The sequence below is a fragment of the Acartia tonsa genome, chromosome 14, assembly GCF_053477335.1.
Source record: "Acartia tonsa isolate MP-2025a chromosome 14, ASM5347733v1, whole genome shotgun sequence".
Classification (NCBI taxonomy): Eukaryota; Metazoa; Arthropoda; class Copepoda; order Calanoida; family Acartiidae; genus Acartia; species Acartia tonsa.
Genome location: NC_137273.1, coordinates 32,088,744 through 32,108,889, shown reverse-complemented (window position 1 = coordinate 32,108,889; position 20,146 = coordinate 32,088,744). Strand labels below are relative to the sequence as shown.

The following is a 20,146-nucleotide window of genomic DNA, read 5'->3' as shown; positions in this document are numbered from 1 at the left end:
AGATGCTTGGGATGATTGAATCTTTCATGCATTTGTTAAAAATCTCGGTAAGAAAATTGATGGCATTCGGTCCAAGATGTTTTAAGGTGACAGGTGAAAGATCATCCGGGCCAAGAGCTTTAGAATTCTTGGCCTTCTTGATTGCTGCTAACGTCTGCTCTGGAGTGAAGATAATCTGTTGATGTTTAGATTTCTTTTTCAGGGATCTTAAAGTTCGTCGCAGAGCTTGGTTAGGTTTCTTCTTGGATTCTGGTGTATATTGCCTGTTAAATTGGTCAGCAATCTTCTTAGCGTGGGAATAGGTTTTATTGTTGAAGCTAATACCTTGGTTGCTGGGTTGTTGAGGCTGGTTGCCAAGACTCTTGATGGTTGTCCAGAGTTTCTTGGAACCGGGCTGACAAGTGGAAAGGTGTTCAATCCATTTCTTTTTACGGTGTTCGTTTATTGTCTTGTTGATTTGTTTGTTTAAATCAGACAATCTGTTGTCAGCTGGATTAGCTTTCTTAATTTCATCACGCTGGTTTATAAGTCTGGCAGCTTCTGTAGGTAGGGCGTTAAATGTCTGAGGGATTCTGCCTGCAGGAATGTATTTTTTGAAAGCTTTTTGGAGAGTTTTGCGGAAAAATTTTTCAGCTTTGTGGACATCTCTGACTGGTCTTGCTTTAGAGAAAATGCTTTCAGTGAAGGAGGTGAATTTAGGCCAGTCAGCTTTGGAGAAATTTATGAAGGTTTGATGTTTGGAGTTAGATTTAGTAAGTTCAGCTGTGAGACTTATAGTGATGGGATGGTGGTCGGAGCTCATCTTGTTCTCGACTTTCCAATTTGTAACAGGAATAAGATTAGAAGAAGCTATGCTTACATCAGGAGCAGTTGATGCTGTACTGGTGACTCTGGTGGGCATATCGAGATTTATGATGGCAGCATCTTGATTGGATACAGCGTCAGCCAGTTCTTCCCCTCTAGTGTCGTTGGTGGCGTCAGAATGCCAAAGAATGTTGTGGGCATTCATATCTCCAAGAATATAGTAGGAGTCACCAAGGCCTGTGAAAAGGTCGTTGAGAGGGGGGGGGCGTAGCCGCTTGCGCAGCTGCTTTGTGGAGGGATGTACACATTTGTAATGTAGAGTGGTGAGTCCTTGCTTGGTATGGAGATGGTCATAGATTCCAAGTATGGGTCTTGGGCAAGTCTCGCAGGTGTTTTCTCAAGGTTAAAACTAACTTCTTTATGAATTAAGAAAGCTAGCCCTCCTCCTTTGTCTCTACCACGATCTTGTCTAACAAATGTGTAGTTGGGTGTTTTCCTCTCTTTTGAAAGACGTGTAAGCTTCGTTTCTTGTATTGCAGCGATGAGGATCTTGTTATTCTCCATATGGTGAAGAAGTTAATTGAGTTTATTCTGGATGCCATTTATATTCCATTGCAATACTTGAGTGTTGTATCCTCTGTTGGGGAGTATGTTGGGGCGGGGGTTGGTGGGGAAGAAGGGGGGCGGGGGGGATTCCGCCTACTTGGGGGTTTTTGAGATTTTTTAGGGGGTGAAAATTTTGGGGTTGAAAGTTTAGGGGGAGGGGGTGAGGATTTGGTATGGGTGAATCCTGTGCAGCATGGTCCAGTCCAGGTCTTGTATTTTCTCCGTTCATTTGATGATTTAAGGCCAGAGCATTTGACATGGAGCCATTTGAAGCAAATGGAACATTCGACAGAAACTGGTGAAAGTTGTTTGTTGCACAGTGAGCAGAACCAAGTAGGCCCTGGGTTTTGTTCAATGCCAGCTCTGATTAGTAGGAGCCGAATAAGACATGCTGGTGTTGTCCTATTCTTTGTCAACCAAATTAAAAACTCTGTTTAGCTGAGGAATGTGCCTCATTGTCGGATTTAGTGAAAAACCAGTTTTGATGTTGATGATCTCTCTTGAAGGGTGGGAGATTGTGTGCGTTGGTTCTTGGCTCTGCTGCTGCTGCTGATGGTGTTGCTGCTGTAGTAGAGGTGGATGCACGGCGTAGACATGACCAACATAGCATCCTGTTTTTGAGATCTTGTGCTTCATTGGTGCTGATTAATAAAAAAATAACAGTGGAAACTTGTAACCAAAAGATGCATCTACATTTCATATTTACAGTAAAATCATCCTAAATGAATAATAAAGCTGATATTCTGAAAATTCAGACTTGCCTATTTTTTTGGTTCGCAGTTTAAAAATTAAAAGTTACCTTTAATTTTTTTTTTATTTTTGACTTTAAATCCTTTCAATAGATAGTTATCCTTTTATAATTGTAAATGTTTAAATGCATTCATTGGATAATATAACTAAAATTTGAATTCTTTACATTATAATAACTGAATCGTAAAATGTAAAAAAAAAATTTTAAATGCACCTAAGTTTTTGAAAATAATTCACTCAAATTCATAGACCTGTAAAAATGCAAAAATATAGCTATTTTTGAACAATGACGTTTTTTCATATTTGTAAATTTTTTTGTTTAATTTATTTCATAAAGTATTATTTATTCGAGTAAATCAAAATGTACTTAGTTAAAATTATATTAAAATGTACAGAAAAAAAATACAAATTTAACAAACGTTTTGTTAAGTTCAAAACTACAATAATTATCATTTAAGTAAATATCATAATTCAAAAATTGGTGAATTGAACTTGTATCTTTTAAAGTTTAAATTTGAAATATATATGAAGGGTGTCTTACCAAGTAGCATTCATTACACTAAAATCATTTAATCAGTCCATCAGTTGGTAAGGTAGAGCTAAGGAGATCATAGAATATGATATTTTTAAAAGCAGCTATCTTCTATATTTAATATAATAGCTCTAATATACCTCATGATCCCTAGATTTAAGCTTATTAAAAGGTTACTTAAATGCAGGGTTTTAAAGGGACAATGGCCGATAAATTTTCACTTCTATAGATTTTAATCAGTGGGTGAAACTTTGGACACTCAACCAAATGAACAATTTAGAGTCCTCAAAGTTGTTGAGCCAACGAACAAAAAAAGATATTATAAAACTTTAAGGTTTAGTGTTATATCTAGCACAATGTCCCCTCCCTCCCTCCTTGACTTACATGACAGGATAGTAGAAGAATGCTGAGGGATTCTCTGTAGTTGAGGTAACGACAGGCTCCTTCAGTATCCTCTCAGATGTGTGCCAGACCCTCCGCTGCGGGGCAACCCCTCCTCGCAATCCTCCTGGGCGGGTGGCACTGCGCGTTGTAAACAGGTCCTGAAAATATATATATCATAACACATGGGAATGGATGTAGAATATTATGACATTGTAAAAATTATCGTCAATTTAGCTTGCTAACATTGAACCTTCGTTTTGGTCCGTTCGTTCATCCAGTAGGACTGTAGGAGGGGAGGGGTCAAGAGTAAAGGGAGTTGGATGGGAAAATTGTTAGTTTAGCCCGCTGCGTTTTTCACTTTATGTGAGAACAAGAAAATCTGGTGTAAGCTAGATACAAGTAATAGTATATATATATCCATTCACATTGGTCAAGTATATATCCTAACTTTAATTTTTAAATCAGGCAAAAAAATCTGTATTTAACTATAATAAATGAATTAATCTGATTAAGATGGACAACAGATCTATAGTATAGATGTGTATACAGACAACTACCTCCCTTCATTTTTCAAAGACCTCTTTCTTCTACTTCTAAAATATTTTCTGCTACTTGGCTGTGTAATATAAGCGATACCATTGGTTGATTTTCAATGACCCAATAGAAAGGTTGCACATTAGAGTAAAACACTAGGGGGAGAAAGGGTTAAATAACTGAATCTCCCCATCGCAATCGTCTTGTGCAACCTTCCTATTGTGTCATTGAAAATCAACCAATGGTATCACTTATATTAACACAGCTAAGTAGCAGAAAATTATTTAGAAGCAGACGAAAGAGGTCTTTGAGAAATGAAGGGAGGTAGTTGTCTGTATATACATATATACTATAGATCTGTTGGTTGCACAAGACGGTTGCGATGGGGAGATACAGTTGTTGAACCCTTTCTCCCTCTAGTGTTTTACTCTAATAGATGGACATTATTGTAAAATTTTAAAAAGTGTAAAAGGCCCACAAACAGACTTTTGTGAGATCCTTTTTAGGTGATTCTTAGGACAATACGAAAGGGATATAGCTTTTTTATAGTTGTGTGAAAAGCAATTAAAAAAGATAACAAGGATGACAACATCCATAAGTAGCGAAGCTCAAAAAATCGTGGATGGGAACATTATTGTACAAGTAGATTTAAAGTAAATTTTTAAAAATCAAGAATAGATTTATTGCAGAAAAAACACGAAACCTTGTTTTATTTTGTATGATATCAAAGTAAATTACATTAAAGATGCTCATAACAATGTGAAAAATTATTTTGATACTGATATCCCCAAAAAGTTAGAAAATTGGACCAAAAACACCAAAGATATGGGGAAATATGTAAAACATATAAAAATAGCCAAAAACCTGCTAAAAGGCAGTCTGACCTACGTGTTTGTTTTCTTAAAACGACAGAAAATTTAATTTTGATATCTATAACTGAAAAGATCTTGAAAATCGGATCCTAAACACCAAAGATCTGATGAAAAGAGAAAAATCTGAAAAATATAAAAAATATAAAAATAGCCTAAAACCTGCAAATGGCAGTCGGACCGTCATGGTTGTTTCCTTTAATCGACGGGAAATTTAATTTTGATATATGTAACTGAAAAAAATTTGAAAATCGGATCATAAACACCAAAGATATGGAAAAAAATCTGTAAAATATAAAAATAGCCTAAAACCTGCTAAAAACCGGTCTAACCGCTATTAATGTTTTATAGTTAATTGTGCTCCTTAATGATGGGAATGTTGTCAAAAAGTTTCAGCCTTTTATCTATTATAGGAGCTGAGTAAATCCCATTTCCCCCATAGCGTTACGGACTGACTGACGGACTTAGTGAATTATAGAGTAGCTTCGCTACTAAAAAAAAAGATATAATTTATGAGGTTTGGTGATACAACAAGCTATAAACTCCAAAATATATCATTTAATTAATACTATCACCTCATACATTTTACTCGTGGGAGCAAAAAATATAAAAAGGTCATTCATATAATCAGTTTAACCGTTTAGAAGACATCATTTGACAAAAAAATATATTGTTTAGAGTTTTTAAGACCTAAAACGTACTAACCATTTCGTTATGTTGCTTCATTTTGCTGATACTTTTCTTTTTTGGACTTGTTGATTCTTTTTCCTGAAAAAAAAGAAAAATATGAATATATGGATATTTCAAAAGTTTTGTACACTATGTGTTTGTTTGTCCGCTCTGATGAAAGAGCAATTTCCAATTTTTACCAATAATTTAATCTACAAAAGGGGGACGAATCCCAATCTGTACCACTTATGCACCACTTTTGATGAGGGATTCTCTATCTCTTTTTTAGTGGTTTTCTTTCCCACCTCTCCTTTCATCTCCCTTAACTTATGACGTCACAGTAATCAAAAGTGGTACAGATTGGACTAATTTGAAGTCTAATGTTTTATGAAGACCACATTCTCTCGAAGTTAATATCTTACTTTTCTTAAGTGGACAGGGTAAAATTGTCGTCAATTTAGGTTGCTAACATGGACGTCACTTAGGAGGAGAGGGGATAGGGTATAGGGATGTATGTAGGGATCGTTATTTTAGCCAGCTACAAGTTTCACTTTATTAGTGTAGATGATAATCTGGTGTAAGATCCAAATAATAATAAATCCATTCTTTAATAAAAAAAAACAAAAGAAAAAGATAAAACAAAATTTGACCCAGATACCTGTCAGGTAGAAAATAGAAATAAATAGAGAGAGAGAGAGATCAAGACAGGGATGAGACGACAATTTTATAGATTAAACCATTGGTTAAAAAGCTTGCACACTAAGAGTTTGTATCCAACCAATCCAAATTTTTGAGCCGACGAATAAAATTGCGGTATGATACTTTGGACACCAGTGTGATTTACAGTCCAATGTCCCCTCCCTCTTTGGGTAAAGGAAAATAAGGTTAATAAAGAATTTATAACCAAAACCATTTAATCTTGAAAATTGCTAAGTTTAAACAAAAGTTCGTTTGTCGTCCATTTTCTTTTCAATTAAAATTTTTACTTTTTATATCTTTGAAATATTATTTTTTAAAAGCGAAGCTTTTCTATAATTATGGTCGGTCCGTCCGTCCGTAACGGATAGCTTTTTTTCGCTAATTTAGGCATGTTAGAATTGTCCTATTGATTTCAAACTTTGCATGGTGATTCCTGTAGTAGTTAGGTACGATTTAGATAGCGTAGCAACTCTGTAATCATTACCAGAATGTCCGTATGTCCATTTTAAACATGTTGATTTTTTTACTTTTTTAATAACAAATTTTTATGTGATCTAATAATCCGATTGATCTGATTTTTGGTATACTGATTCCTTGGACAACAAAGTACAATATTATAAGCGAAGCAACTCTATAATCAAGTCCTAAAAATGTAAGTATGTCCATAAACATTATTCTGTATCAAGCAGTTTTTCAACAATTTTACTTACAATTTTGCTTCGACATTTATACATTTGTATTCTGATTATTCAGTTCTGACACTTTACAAGTGTTAGTGTCCGTTTGTCCCACCGTTTCAGTGCTTCGCTTTTATGGATGTTGTCATCCTTGTTTTCTTTTGACCTATTTTTGGGAAAATTTCAGGTTTTATTTGTTTATCATAACTTTAGGGCTACATCAATGTATCGTCCTTTAATATCCCTGGAAAAATGTGTGGAAAATTATTTGGACCATTAGGTTTAACCTTGTCAGATGGAAACATTGTACAATATTGTATTAAATCATAATTCCCAGCGATCTCAAGGGATAAGACAATGGAGGATGAAAAATGAACTAAATTACCCTTTCTGTAGAAGAAAATTATGGGTCGAAAAGTTTTGACACTACAAGGTTAGAACTAAGCAATCAAAATTCAATGAAAGTACCCAAAGTTTCTTTTGATCTAACGAATAAAACTTTGGGTACCAGTGCAGTTTACAGTCCTCTCCCTCCCCTGCAAAATTCTAGGCTAAGGTTACACTAATGGAAATAGGAAAAAAAGATGAGCTGAATTTGAATTTTCGAATGTGTACACAGTTCCCTCAGTGTTTCCTCATTTTATCTCAATATTTACTACTTATTTTTTTTGGAAGTTTGAACTTTTTAGCTAGTAATAAATATTGAGATAGGATGAGGAAACACCGAGGAAACTGTGCCCACATTCGAAATTCAAATTCAGCTCATCTAAAAAAAAAAAAGAATGACAACATCTATAAGTAGCGAGGCACAAAAATCTTGGTTGGTCAAACGGACAGAGTGAAATAATAAATGTTCAGTTGAAAAACGAAAAGAAAAAAAGATTATGCAAGAACTGAAAAAAATCCTGAAACCTTTGTGAAAAAATAATTATATTTAAGTCTTCTGATGTGTGATCGATGTACCAAGTGAATTATTTACTGGATGATAATTATTATGTTGAATCTTCACTAAAAATATTCAGCTGATTATCTTAAATAACAGCCGAGAATATAGGTACTTTCAGACAAAGTGAATAATAGACTAACTACGCTACTAAAAAAGAAACTTACTTCTGGAATAATATCAAAGAATAATTGACCTCCATCATCTGATATCCGAGCGGTTATCTAAAATTTGTCGCAAGTCATATCCAGTGTGGCCTTGAATTCTTTTTCGAGTGTTTAAAATTATCGCGCATATTGGTTTGCTGCGCAGTTTCTTTGATTTTTTTAGTTTCTTTTAGATATCGGTAAGGTATATTAGTTCATATGTTAGAAGCAAAAACATTTTATTTATTTAGCTGCTAATTTTAATATGATCAACTAAAAAATTAAATACAATACTGGACTTCTATGTTTGACAATCTCTTCCACGAATAATAACAATTTTGATTATTGTAATTAGAGTTGTACATAAGTTTGTTATTCATTTTGTTATCCATTTTCTAAGATAAAATTTTACACAAAAATTAAAAAATTACCTTTTTATTTTTAGTCTGTTTTTCTTCATTTGTGACTTCAAGACCAACTATTTTCACCTCTTTCTCTGAGATGTATTTTTCCTAAAGAAATGATAATGGATATATTATTACTTGGATGTTGCACCAGATTTTCATGTACTCTGATAAAGTGAAGATGGCTAAAATAACGATTGCCTCATCTTCCTTTTTTTACCCCGTCCTCTTATCACCTACTGGATGAATGAACAGGTTTTCATGTACTCTGATAAAGTAAAGTTGGTTAAAATAACGATAGCCCCATCCACCTCCTATACCCCATCCCCTCATCTCCTACTGAATGAACGAATTGATCAATGAATAAGGTCCTATGAGCAAGCTAAATTGACAACAAATTTTCCCCTGTAAATATTTCCATGTACATATATCCTATATTATTTCCACTGTAATATATTCATGATTTTCCTAAGATTTAGTTCCTTCCTCTACAGATTTTTTAAGGTTTCTAATTAAGGAAAGTTTTTTTAATGAAAATATTGCCAAAAAAGAGAGCATTAAAAAATTAAACATAAATCTAAAAAATATTATTCTCACTTGACTTTCTGGACCAAAAAATCTTGTAAAAATCGGTCAACGTATAATTTCAATATTTTTTCCCAGGTGTCATTACTCTTGGGGTGGTGGTGGTACCCTTCCCAAAAATAGTCATTAATCTTCTCAGGACTTATGAGAAGCTACACTGTAAAGGAGAACCATATTGGTTCAGGGGTTACTGAGATCCTTCGGGATAGGCAGACTGACATAGAAATGATTTGCTCAAAATAAAAATGAAGTTTGATGTTGTTTAAAAGGTTTCTTAATTCTGAATCCTATTATATAAAATAGTAATGTTTTTGCATGAAGGTAAAAATCTCAGAAATTAACAGATTGTACTTTTCAAGAAACCTTCTTATCTTTAAGGCTATTTTCCTGGCACCTCCTCTAGAGGCAAGGAGCGAAGCAAAAAAGTTTAAAACACAGTATTAAGGTGTGTAAGCTTCTTTAGGTCTTTTAAGATCTTACAAACGGCTGAAGTGATCGTTCGAAATTTTCAGAAAAGTTAAGTGATGGTCTAGGTCAGGTATAATGTTTTTTTTTGAAGTATTAGGTTGCTAACATGGAACTAGTTTATCGGTTAGTTCGTTTATCAAGTAGGAGGGCAGGGGATGGGGTAAAGGGGGTGGATTGGGATTACCATTATCTTAGCCTGCCGCGTGTTTCATTTTATCAGAGTACATAAAAATTTGCGGTAAGATCTAAATAATGATGAATTAATTTGCATATATTACCTTGAACTGCTGAAACTTTGAATGTGTAGCTGTAGCGGCGGCAGCTGCCTCATTAATTTCATCAGCAATAACACCAGCTGTTTTTATTTCTTCAATAGCATCATCCTCTGGTATAGCCGTTGCTGCTACTTTTTTGTTTTTGCTTTTTTTCGGAGATTTTTTCACAGTTGACTTTGCAAATTTTTCACTGGTAATTTTATCTGTATTTTCAGCTTTTGTATTATCATTGTCTATATGATTATTTACATTGTTTGTTATGTTGATTTCTTTTTCAATGTCAACATCAGCCAAATTTTCTTCAATGTCATGGCAATCTTTTGTTACTTCGATTGACTTTGCCTTAAATATCATAAAATAAAATTATGCAACTCTTTCTTGTTTGTAGGTAAATATCTTTAAAACGGAAAAATCGGTTAAAAAGAATTAAATCCTAATTTGTTTTTACGGGAAAGATTTAGACAAGTTTAATACAATCCAATTGTTCAAGATTTCACATAAGCCTCTAAAATTTTGTGACAAGTTGTGGAGAGGCGTGTAGAAGAGGGACAAAATAAAAGAAGGTGGGTCTACTCTACAGTCCCCTCAAATAATTTGCACATGACCTTGTGCACGCCACTGAAGTAATCTGTAACATTAAGGATAATTAAAAATTTCAAAATATCCCACTCCTCCCTGAAAAATATACATTACCTTCTTCTTATTTTTCTTCTTTTTCTTGTTCTTATCCGTTTTTGATTCTTGAATAACAGTAGCAGCAAGTTTATTTACAGGAGGGTCATTAACAGCTTTAGCATTGATTGCTTGTTGTTCTTCATTGCTGTTAACAGCGCTTGTGTTCCTTCCTTTTTTCCTATACATACAAAGATTTTATTATATAAAGTCGTAAGGTTCTTTATGTTTGTTGATCGCCCCCTTTACCTCTGTTTTTTTTTATCTCATTTTCTGTTTGTGAAAGATAGAAGGCTATAACTAAACTGACTTTATGATGATTATATTGCATACAAAGAATTTGAATTTTTTGAATATCTCCATCCTGGTTTTATAATACAAAATACCAAAATATCTTATAGTAGTACAACACAATATAAATATAGGGGTTTATTTCAATTTTAAGTTCAAGTGATTTTGTAAACAAAATATGAAATCTACATTAACTGAAAAAAATTGTTTTTCTAACTTCAAAATTAAGAAAATTACAGAAGTTTTTAATTTTTAAGTAAAAAAAGAACCTAATCACAAAGGTTGTTTATTCTTTATTAAACAGGGGACATGCACACAAATCTGTAGTCCTCTATAATAAGGGGCTGTAGGAGACCACTTACCTAGTGACAGGAACCCATTGCTCTTCTACAGGTGGTTCAAAATCTTCAAACTCATCAACGCAAGAAAAATCCGCCAAATTAATTGGTTCAAAATTTTGTGTAGCATTTGCACTTGATTCTAAAATGGCAGGAATGCTGTTGATGGCAGCTATTGAGGCATAGCTGACTTCTGCAGATTTTGCAAATGAGGATTCTCCTTTATTAACATTCTGACAAACAGAGATTGTGTCTTTTTTAGTTTCAACTTGACTAGCATCTTCAGTATCTACACATTTTTTCCATAGAAGTTAATGGTATGGGAAAAAAATATAATTAACGACTACCTCCCTAAAAACCTCAATTTTTTTTTTTAAATTTGGGTTTTTTTCTCCCCATTTTTTATTTCAGTTTTAAAAAGAAATTTTTTTTTTGTGGGGGGTGGGAGGGATATTTTTTTATGGGCGATTTCTCTTGGAAGGGTGGTAGTATCCTCCCCCAAAATAGTCATAAACCCTTTTTCAGTGTCTATGCGAAGCTACACTGTAAATATTAAAAATGTAGGTTCAGAGGTTAGCGAGATCCTTCTGACAGATATATACACACACACAGATTCTGTGACTTTTTCTATTTAAATTGTATTATAAAACTTCTATTGATTAACCTCCAAGTTTATTTTCTTCCGCTTTTGCAGATGTAGGGTTTTCAATATGAAAAGATTCTGTATTATTTTGACTTGTATCACAAGCAATAGATTTTTTATCACATGTTGTTTGGTCCATGGCACATTTATTCACATTTTCTGATGATATTTCATTGTTTTTAGAAGCTCTTAGATCATTTGTTGTTGTCCCTGAAGCATTTTCAACTGATTTAACACCAGGTGCATCCTTATAAGATGGCTTAAGATGCTCAAGTAAAAAGTCAATAGAATCAACATCACCAAAAGTAATTCTATCATCATTACCAAGCTCATTGTTATAATTACTAAGCTCAAGATTATCTTTTTCAATTACAACCCCATTTTCACTTGAAATAGGTTCTAAATTATCATTAGTTCTTTTAGTGTTATTATCTATTTCATGTTTAATTTCAACCCAAGATTCAACATGATCAGAAGTGATGTTTTCACAGCCAGTTTTGTTTGTCATTGTTTCTTCTTCTAAGCTATCAATGGAAGTTTTATTAAGCTCCTCAATGTTATTATCAAGATGTGAAGTAAGCTCTACTGTAGGCAAGTCTTGGTCTTCGGGGTTGATTGTTTCATCAACCATCTCCTTAAAAAAATTACACATTAATATTTTAAACTTTGCTTGATGCTTCTTGTAACAATGAGGTACAATTTTGAAAGCGTTGCAATTTTTAGATCATTAAGTCCATAAATTTATTTTAATCATGTTAAATTTCTATTTTGAAACCAATATTTTACTAAAGAAGGTGTTTTAACTTTTTTATTTTTTATTTAAGATAGCTAGCCGGTTCTTTTAGTAAGTAGTAGATGTAAAATTTTTCATAGAATTCAGATATGCAATTGGTTTTTTGTAGACCTCTTATTTTTTAAGTAATTTAAGTTTTTTTTTAAATTAAGTCGATTATAAGGTACTAAAATGCAACAAAAAATAAGAAATAAAATGGCCATTATAAACAAATATAGTAAGATCTTTAATTTGACACCTTACTTTTTTTTTAATTCTTTCAAGTAATTATTGAAAAAAAACGATTTTTTTAAACCCACGAGAATAAAAACTTTGAACTAAATTTTATCATTACCAAGGCATAAGAAATAGGCGTTATATATACTGTTAGAATGAGAAAAATATTACAAATCCATTCTAAGCAAAATTGAAATAAAAAGTTTACAATATAGTTTATAAACTACAATAAAAGGAATTATATGAAAATATTATATTATATTATACAGGCAACCACCTTATTTTTTTAATTGAGAATAAAAATGGGAAGGGGGTAAAGAGGGGGTAACTAGGGGATGACGAAAGTGTTGCCTGTACAACAAAATACAATAGGCCATTTTTTCATTTGTATTTTTTTACTTTTTTTCAATTTTGCTTACAATGGATTCGTAATATTTTTCTGATTCTAAAGGTATATATGAACCCATATTTTTTTTACCTGTGAAATGATAAAATTAAGTTCAAAGTTTTTATTCTCGTGGGTTTTAAAAAATCTATTTTTTCAATAATTACCTGACAAAATTCAAAAAGTAACATGTCAAATTAAAGATCTTACTATTTTTGTTCATAATGGCCATTTTTTTCCTTTTTTTTGTTGCGTTTTAGTACCTTAAAATCGACTTAATTTTTTTTTAAAAACTTAAATTACTTAAAAAATAAGAAGTCTACAAAAAAAAACGAGTGCATATCTGAATTCTATGAAAAAATTTACATCTACTACTTACTAAAAGAACTGGCTAGCTATCTTAAATAAAAAGTAAAAAGATTAATACACCTTCTTTAAACCTTATTTTTAATTCCTTGGGCAATAAGGCACAAAGCTACTAGCTAAGCCCCTCTTAAATCAAGTCTTAAAAATATGGTTATGTACATAGATGTCATCTCTATGTTCAAGCAATTATGCATAGAAAAGCATAACAATATTTATAGACTACTCAACAATTTTTGTTTTCTTTTTTGGCTGACATTCTATGAGTATCAACATTCATCTGTCCGACTGCCTGATTTGTTGAGCTTTCCTTTCAAAATAGGATGTTATATTAATTCTTTCATAAATATGACTATATAAGACCTAAATATGTGTATTGTATAGATTATTAAAAAGTGAGAATGTAATAAAAATGTTTGGAATGATGATTAATACAACAAAAAACATTTAAAATCATAGGCAGGGCAGCTATAACAATTCATATTTTATAGATCAGTAATAATATGAAAGGAGGATATATCTAAAAATAAAATTGAATGAACAGTTTATAGCCATTTCAAGTATGTGCTTAATAACTTTTTTCCTTTATGGCTTCAAAACTGATTCAGTTCTAAGCCATACTGAACAAATTTTTCACAAATATTAAAATAAAAACTATAGAATTAATATCCGCAGAAAGCTGTCTACAATACGATGCTAAAATTACTAATAACAAAACAAACTACTGATACTTTATAGTTATAGAGCAGCTTTTCGTTACTACAAATATTTTTATATAAATGTATAAAAATAAATATGTTATCAACAATGATGTCAACATTCCAGTTTCTAAGCTGAAAATTATATCATCTATTCCAATAATTCTTTTTATTAAAGTAAAAATAGATATTTTTTTCCCTAATATTACATTCAGCTATATGTAATTGTACATTTGTAATATAAGAAAGATGTAGATATTAAATGTTAAGATTGCAAAAAGTCTGTATTTTTATCTATTGCTTTAAATGTAGATCTAGTAGGGTGGAGGGGGGGGGGGGGTGGTTAAAGGTGTTAAAAAATACTTGGAAACAAATTTGATTTTATTCCTTCCACAAAAAAAAACTCGAAGTTTCCAAGTTTTGGGATTTTAAAGGGGGTATAGATTGCATAGAATGCATAATGAAATATGTAGATCTATCTAATTATCTATAATACCTGTCTAGATTCATGTATAGATTGCAAAGAGTATGTACAAGTACATATATCTATTACCCGTCTAGATTCATGTATTGCAAAAAGTATTTTAATATTGTACCTGTCTGGAAAAATGTATAGATTTCAAGGAGTATACCTATTTATCTATTAATGTACACCTGTCTTGATTAATGTATATATTGCAAAGAGTCTATATAGCTATTAATGTACACCTATCTTGATTAATGTATAAATTGCAAAGACTCTATATATCTATAAATTTACACCTGTCTTGATTAATGCATAGATTGAAAAGAGTCTATATATCTATCTATCTATTAATGTACCTGTCTAGATTCGTGTATAGATTGCAAAGAGTCTGATGCCTCTGTATCTAAAGTAAAGCAAAATTTATTTAATTTCTCATACTATTTGATATTTCCGTGCATTAATTTCATTTTTACATGGACATTAGGTAAAACTGTTTTGCTCTATATATGTTTAAACTTTTCAACCAATGAAATGTGAATTTTTATCTTTGTAGGATACTAATTAGTAATTACAAAATGCTGTTTATAGTTAATATGCTGGGAGAAAAAATCATTTTGTCGTAATTACTTTAAAATAAGACTGCGCTATGTTGAGGTAAAATAGTTGTACCTTTTGTTTATTATTTATTTTTATCATTGAAAGGTTTTGTGATAAATTTGTTAACTTCATAAAAAAACTTAGCATTTGATAAATTATTTGCACTAAAGTTATGTATGTATTTTTTTAGTTTTAAAATCAGAATGTGGTGAAAGGTGCTTGGTCATTGTTTCGAAGTTAATTTACCCCATCGAGTTGGGTTAATACACTCCTCTCCTGCACGCCTCTGATTAGATGAAATATTGTTTCAAACAATAAGACAAAAAGATTTGAAAAAGTTTACCCGAAAAAATATCCTAAAAATACTTTTTTGATAAAAACCAATTGATAAGATATTTAAAGGATGTATTAAGGACGTTGTGGGTGTCTTTGTTTTCTAATTTCAAAAGATTTATTAAAATTTTACATTGTTATATTTTTATTGCGTTATTTCAATACATGTTTAGACAATTATTAAATTCTTTAAATTATTGATTGGAGATTTAAATTTAGAGAGGGTGCGCAATTTAAAAGAAATTATGACGTCAATCAAATCACTACATTCATGATTTTAATTAATATCACTTCCAAAGAAGGTTAAATCTTACAAGTGTTTTTAAAACATACTTTATTTATATTCAGTACATACTAGAAGCCTCTAGAGGCCTCTAGGGACACTAGTGGGAGGAGGAGGACTCGACCACTGAATTTATATTATAGTTATAAAATAATAGAGTAAAAAAATGATAGTATTTTTTCCTGGGGCTTCACTGAAAAGAAAAAAACAAAGTTTCAATTTAAAAAATGAGTTTTAACCACTAGAGTGAGCCCTATCCCTCTGGTTTGCCTTTCCTGCGCTATCTTGTGACTTTTTCTTAACCTAACCTAACATACAATAAGGATTAAATCTTAATTAATTAAGATTAATCTAAGTTTTTCGTATATTGGTCACAATGCATTATACAGGAAACTGAATTTAAATCCTTAACTACCGCCTCCCCCCTCCCCTTTCAAGTGCCCCTAGAGGCCTCTAGGGGCGTAGCTGCTAGCTTAAAATATATTTTGTTTTGCCTGACGATTCTGTGCCATTCAAATATCCGGAATCATCCTCGTTCTCCTAAACAATTCAGATTTATTCATTTCGCGAGATCAGGGATCTTAAGGGATAAGACAATATATAGATAATAAATTGATGGTCGCCTCCATTTTGATAAACAAAATTCTTTTATATCAACTATAAAATGATATCTTCTTGAAAAAAAGAGATAACTGTTTTGATACTTATATACATTCTCATTCTCATAGACTTTTCCAAAGGTGATATTAAAACGTTTTGGTTAGGTAAGGTTCTAGAAAGCCCTGCAGTAGAAAAATATTGATTCCTTGGAATGTTATTTCAGTTTTGAATAATATATATTTGATAGTTAAGGGGTTCTCCTGAATTTTACCTAATATTTTCAAGAATTTTATTTTCATAAATTTAGAACAACAAGTAAGGAGATTTTAAAAAAGTAATTTTAAAGTTATTTGCCATTTCAAATCAATAAAAATGACCAAAGTTTTTGAGACGTCTAGGAAGATGACATTTTTTATAAGTCTTTGGGTACCAGTGTAATTCAAATATCCACTCCTCCCCTATAAATACCTGTTTCAGTATATCAATTTCTCTTCGTTTCCTTCTCTTTCTTTTCAGCTGTTGTTTTGACTCTGTAGAAATGCTGGAGGCACAACTGGATGTTGACACCTGGCGGGTAAAATTTGAACTAAATTTCTTTATTTCTTAAATTGGTTTTAATGACAAAAAAAATTAAGAAAACCTGGGATCTAAAGGGATAAGACAATGGCCGATAAATTTACGTACAATCCCAATGTTGATACACAAAATTACTCCTTCTGTAGATTACAATTAGCTCATTGTCCCCTCTCTCTATCTGGAGGAAACAGTCCAAAAATATTAGAATTAAAATACAAAAGTTTAATTGATTGAGAGAAAAGTTTAAAGCTAAATAGTTTTCATAAAAGTGATATTAAGAATTAATGGTTTATAAAAAATCACTAAAAAATGTGCTAAGATAATAACTAAATAAATTTCTGACAGTAATAGCCTCCTAGAATCATAATTTAAAAAATCAAGGAAATTTCGTGTTTTTATATTAATTCGAATTGTGTTTCATAACAAAGCTTTCAGTGAATCAAAAAAAAAATAAATGACTATCAGCAAGTTGCATGCACAGCAATTCACTAATTAACCAGAGGGGTGTGAAACCATTTGAGGGTGAAAAAGGAGGGTGCTGGCTCTCAAAAATTTATTTTTAAATGGATTGTACCAGCTTTCTATGAAGTTTTTATATGTACCAGAAATTCAAATTTAATTTGAAACGTTCTAATTTTCCTGATTTTCAAGTGATGTTGTAATTTTACTGTATGATGTTTCATCCTAATAGTAAAAAAAAACAATTATGTAGCTAAAAATATACAATGCACATATTTACTTATATTAAAAACGTCCAATGTGGGGAGGGGTAAAGGTCTGTTTTTTTGCCATTTATCCCCTCCCCACCATTTTATTTCAATAAAATGCTTGGAAGTCCTGCTTTGCATATGAGGATAAAGCAGATACGATTAGATGTTAAAATAATGTACACCCCAAATTAACAATATTACTATCTTCTGTAGATTGCAAAAAGTTGGTGTTAAATTTCGACAAACCCCAAACTGTCCCAGTTTTGAGCAAGACGAATCCAGTTACGTCATATACGTTTCGGGAAAAAAAGAGGGAAGGGGGGAAGAAAATATCTTCAAAAGAGATGGGAGAAAAGGGAAGATATTTTCTTTCCCCCTTCCCTTTTTATATGACGTCACAGGAATCGTCTTGCTCAAAACTGGGACAGTTTGTGGTTCGTCTTAAATTTCGGACACTAGTTTGTACCAACCAATCAATAACAAACAAAAGAATCCAAAGTTTAAAAGTCCCTTAATTAGAATTTTTTACAAACTAGAGTTAAAAATATCCGAAAAAAAACATAAAATAAATTTTCATAGGTTTATTTTACCTGTAAAAGACAACTAGAATTTTCAATCATTTGAGCACTCATTTCTGCTTCTTCCTAAGAATAAAAATGATTCAAAAAGAATGTTTTTGAAACACTATTAGGTTTCCTTTTCAGCTAAAATTTCAAATATAAAAACAAAAAGCGAAAATGAAGACAAAAAACCATATAATTTTTCTTTTGAGAACCCAGTAATAGTGTCGGACTGATTATGACGTAAAAATATAAATTAGCCAATGAGAGGCCATTATTGACCAATGTTAAAATTTATAGTGGCCTCTCATTGGCTAATTTTTTTCTTACGTCATAATCAGTCCGACACTTTTACTGGGTTCTTCTTTTGAGGGTGCAACTATAAAAATAGTATGCTTTTTATTTAAAATTACTGACGTAAATAGAATAACTCAAAACATTGACAGAAAATTATAAATTATGTGTTGGGCTCGGCAGCCGCAAATCAGAACACAATAGTGGTTATTCATAATTATAATAAAGGTTATTTCTTAATTTCATTACAGCAAGAATTTTGACACATTTTGTTAAAATGGGCTATTTATAATAACGTTTTCTTATTCGTTGACTTAACAACTTTAGGATCTCAAGTGTTTTTGATTGGTTGTAGATTTAGTTGTGTTCAAGCATTTCAACCACTAATATCACCTACTAAAAGGGGTTTTGTGTATCATCATTGTACATCAATTTATCGGGCATTGTCTTATCCCTTTATATCCCTGCCCCTCCCCACTTCCACGCCAATGGATGTATTTTAATGAAAATTTTGATAAAATTATCTTAATCTCTATTCAATAAAGATTAAATATCTAATTCATAAATATTAAATTAATTACAGGATATTAGTTTATTTAGATAGTTACTGACGTAAAATTAAGATAATCATAATCTAACTTATTTTAAGAAGCATCAGCTTATCTTTAACTCAATTTATCTGTAAAAAAATATTTAAAATTATAAAAAAAAAAATTGAAATATTAAATAAATATTTTAAAAAGCCTATAATAGTTATTTATCAAATCGTATTAAAGTCAGCTTTCAAGGCCTGGGCCAACAAAAAAGCCTTATTTTATCATTTTTCTTTTAAGACAGACGGACAAAACTAATTGACTTTTTAATGGATACAGAATATGTAGTCAATCAAGGTTGCTAATATAGTCTTTAGAAATTGGTCAATATCTTCCTCCATGGTCATTAGGATATATAAGTTGGAAGGAATTTTAATGTTAGAGGGAGATTTTAAATCTGCATCAAATTTTAAGGATTTTTTATAAAATTCGTTTTTTGTATAATTATTTATCTAAAAGCGGAAATACAATTTAAGTTCATAAATTTTGACCAATAGGATAGGTGGATTGGAAAATACCTGCGCTCTAATTGGTTGAATGATGTGCGACACTTAAGCTTCTCCAATCAGAGCGAAGACAATTTTCAATCCACCAATCACAGATGTCAAAATTAATTAACTTAAATTGTATTTCCGCTTTTAGATAAAGAATTATACAAAAAACGAATTTTATAAAAAAAAATCCTTAAAATTTGATGCAGATTTCAAATCACAAGGGAAGGGGGGATTGTTATATTAGCCAGCTGGAAGAAACATTGGTCATAGGGGAAATCATAAGGGAAGGGGGGGAGTCGTTATATTAGCCAGCTGGAAGAAACATTGGTCATAGGGGAAATCATAAGGGAAGGGGGGGAGTCGTTATATTAGCCAGCTGGAAGAAACATTGGTCATAGGGGAAATCACAAGGGAAGGGGGGGGGGAGTCGTTATATTAGCCAGCTGGAAGAAACATTTAACAGGTTATGCGAGAATATCTTACAATATCCACGTTTTCTATGTCCATTGGAATTTAAAAACCTTGTTTTTTTATTATTTTAAAATGAATCAATTTTCATATTTACGTAAATAATGAAACTTCTAATAATGGAGAATCAATTAAATCAATCTCATTCATCTAAAGTTTGAATTTTTAAAATAGATAGATAAGTTCTCTCTCAACTGTATTCTCAATACTAAAAAGGGTGCTTTCCCTCAAAGTATGAATAGCTAGCACCAAAGCACCTCTCAATATTGTTATATAGATTAAAAAAAGAGGGGTTTGGTCTCCTACAGGGGCCTTTACTCTGCTGGGCTAACCTTTAACCTAACCTTAGCTGAACTAAAGTAAAAAATAAACCCCATAATTTGAATTTATTTCTATTTAAGTCCTAGACTGACCTTTGTTGTTTTACT

General features: G+C 31.7%; 1 protein-coding gene across 1 annotated transcript in view; it reads right to left on the bottom strand.

Moving 5' to 3' along the window:
• Window positions 1–20,146, bottom strand: part of LOC145306695 (uncharacterized) — a 37,540-nt gene that overhangs the window by 8,358 nt on the left and 9,036 nt on the right. Inside the window, exons 3-15 of the mRNA XM_080148998.1 lie at window positions 17,900–17,953; window positions 17,242–17,283; window positions 16,492–16,593; window positions 15,918–15,963; window positions 14,567–14,613; window positions 11,311–11,923; window positions 10,671–10,935; window positions 10,039–10,198; window positions 9,349–9,687; window positions 8,045–8,125; window positions 7,635–7,691; window positions 5,185–5,247; window positions 3,077–3,234 (exon numbers count right to left, since the gene is read on the bottom strand). Coding sequence (XP_080005124.1) covers window positions 3,077–3,234; window positions 5,185–5,247; window positions 7,635–7,691; window positions 8,045–8,125; window positions 9,349–9,687; window positions 10,039–10,198; window positions 10,671–10,935; window positions 11,311–11,923; window positions 14,567–14,613; window positions 15,918–15,963; window positions 16,492–16,593; window positions 17,242–17,283; window positions 17,900–17,953 — 2,027 coding nt within the window. The remainder of the gene's footprint in view (window positions 1–3,076; window positions 3,235–5,184; window positions 5,248–7,634; window positions 7,692–8,044; window positions 8,126–9,348; window positions 9,688–10,038; window positions 10,199–10,670; window positions 10,936–11,310; window positions 11,924–14,566; window positions 14,614–15,917; window positions 15,964–16,491; window positions 16,594–17,241; window positions 17,284–17,899; window positions 17,954–20,146) is intronic.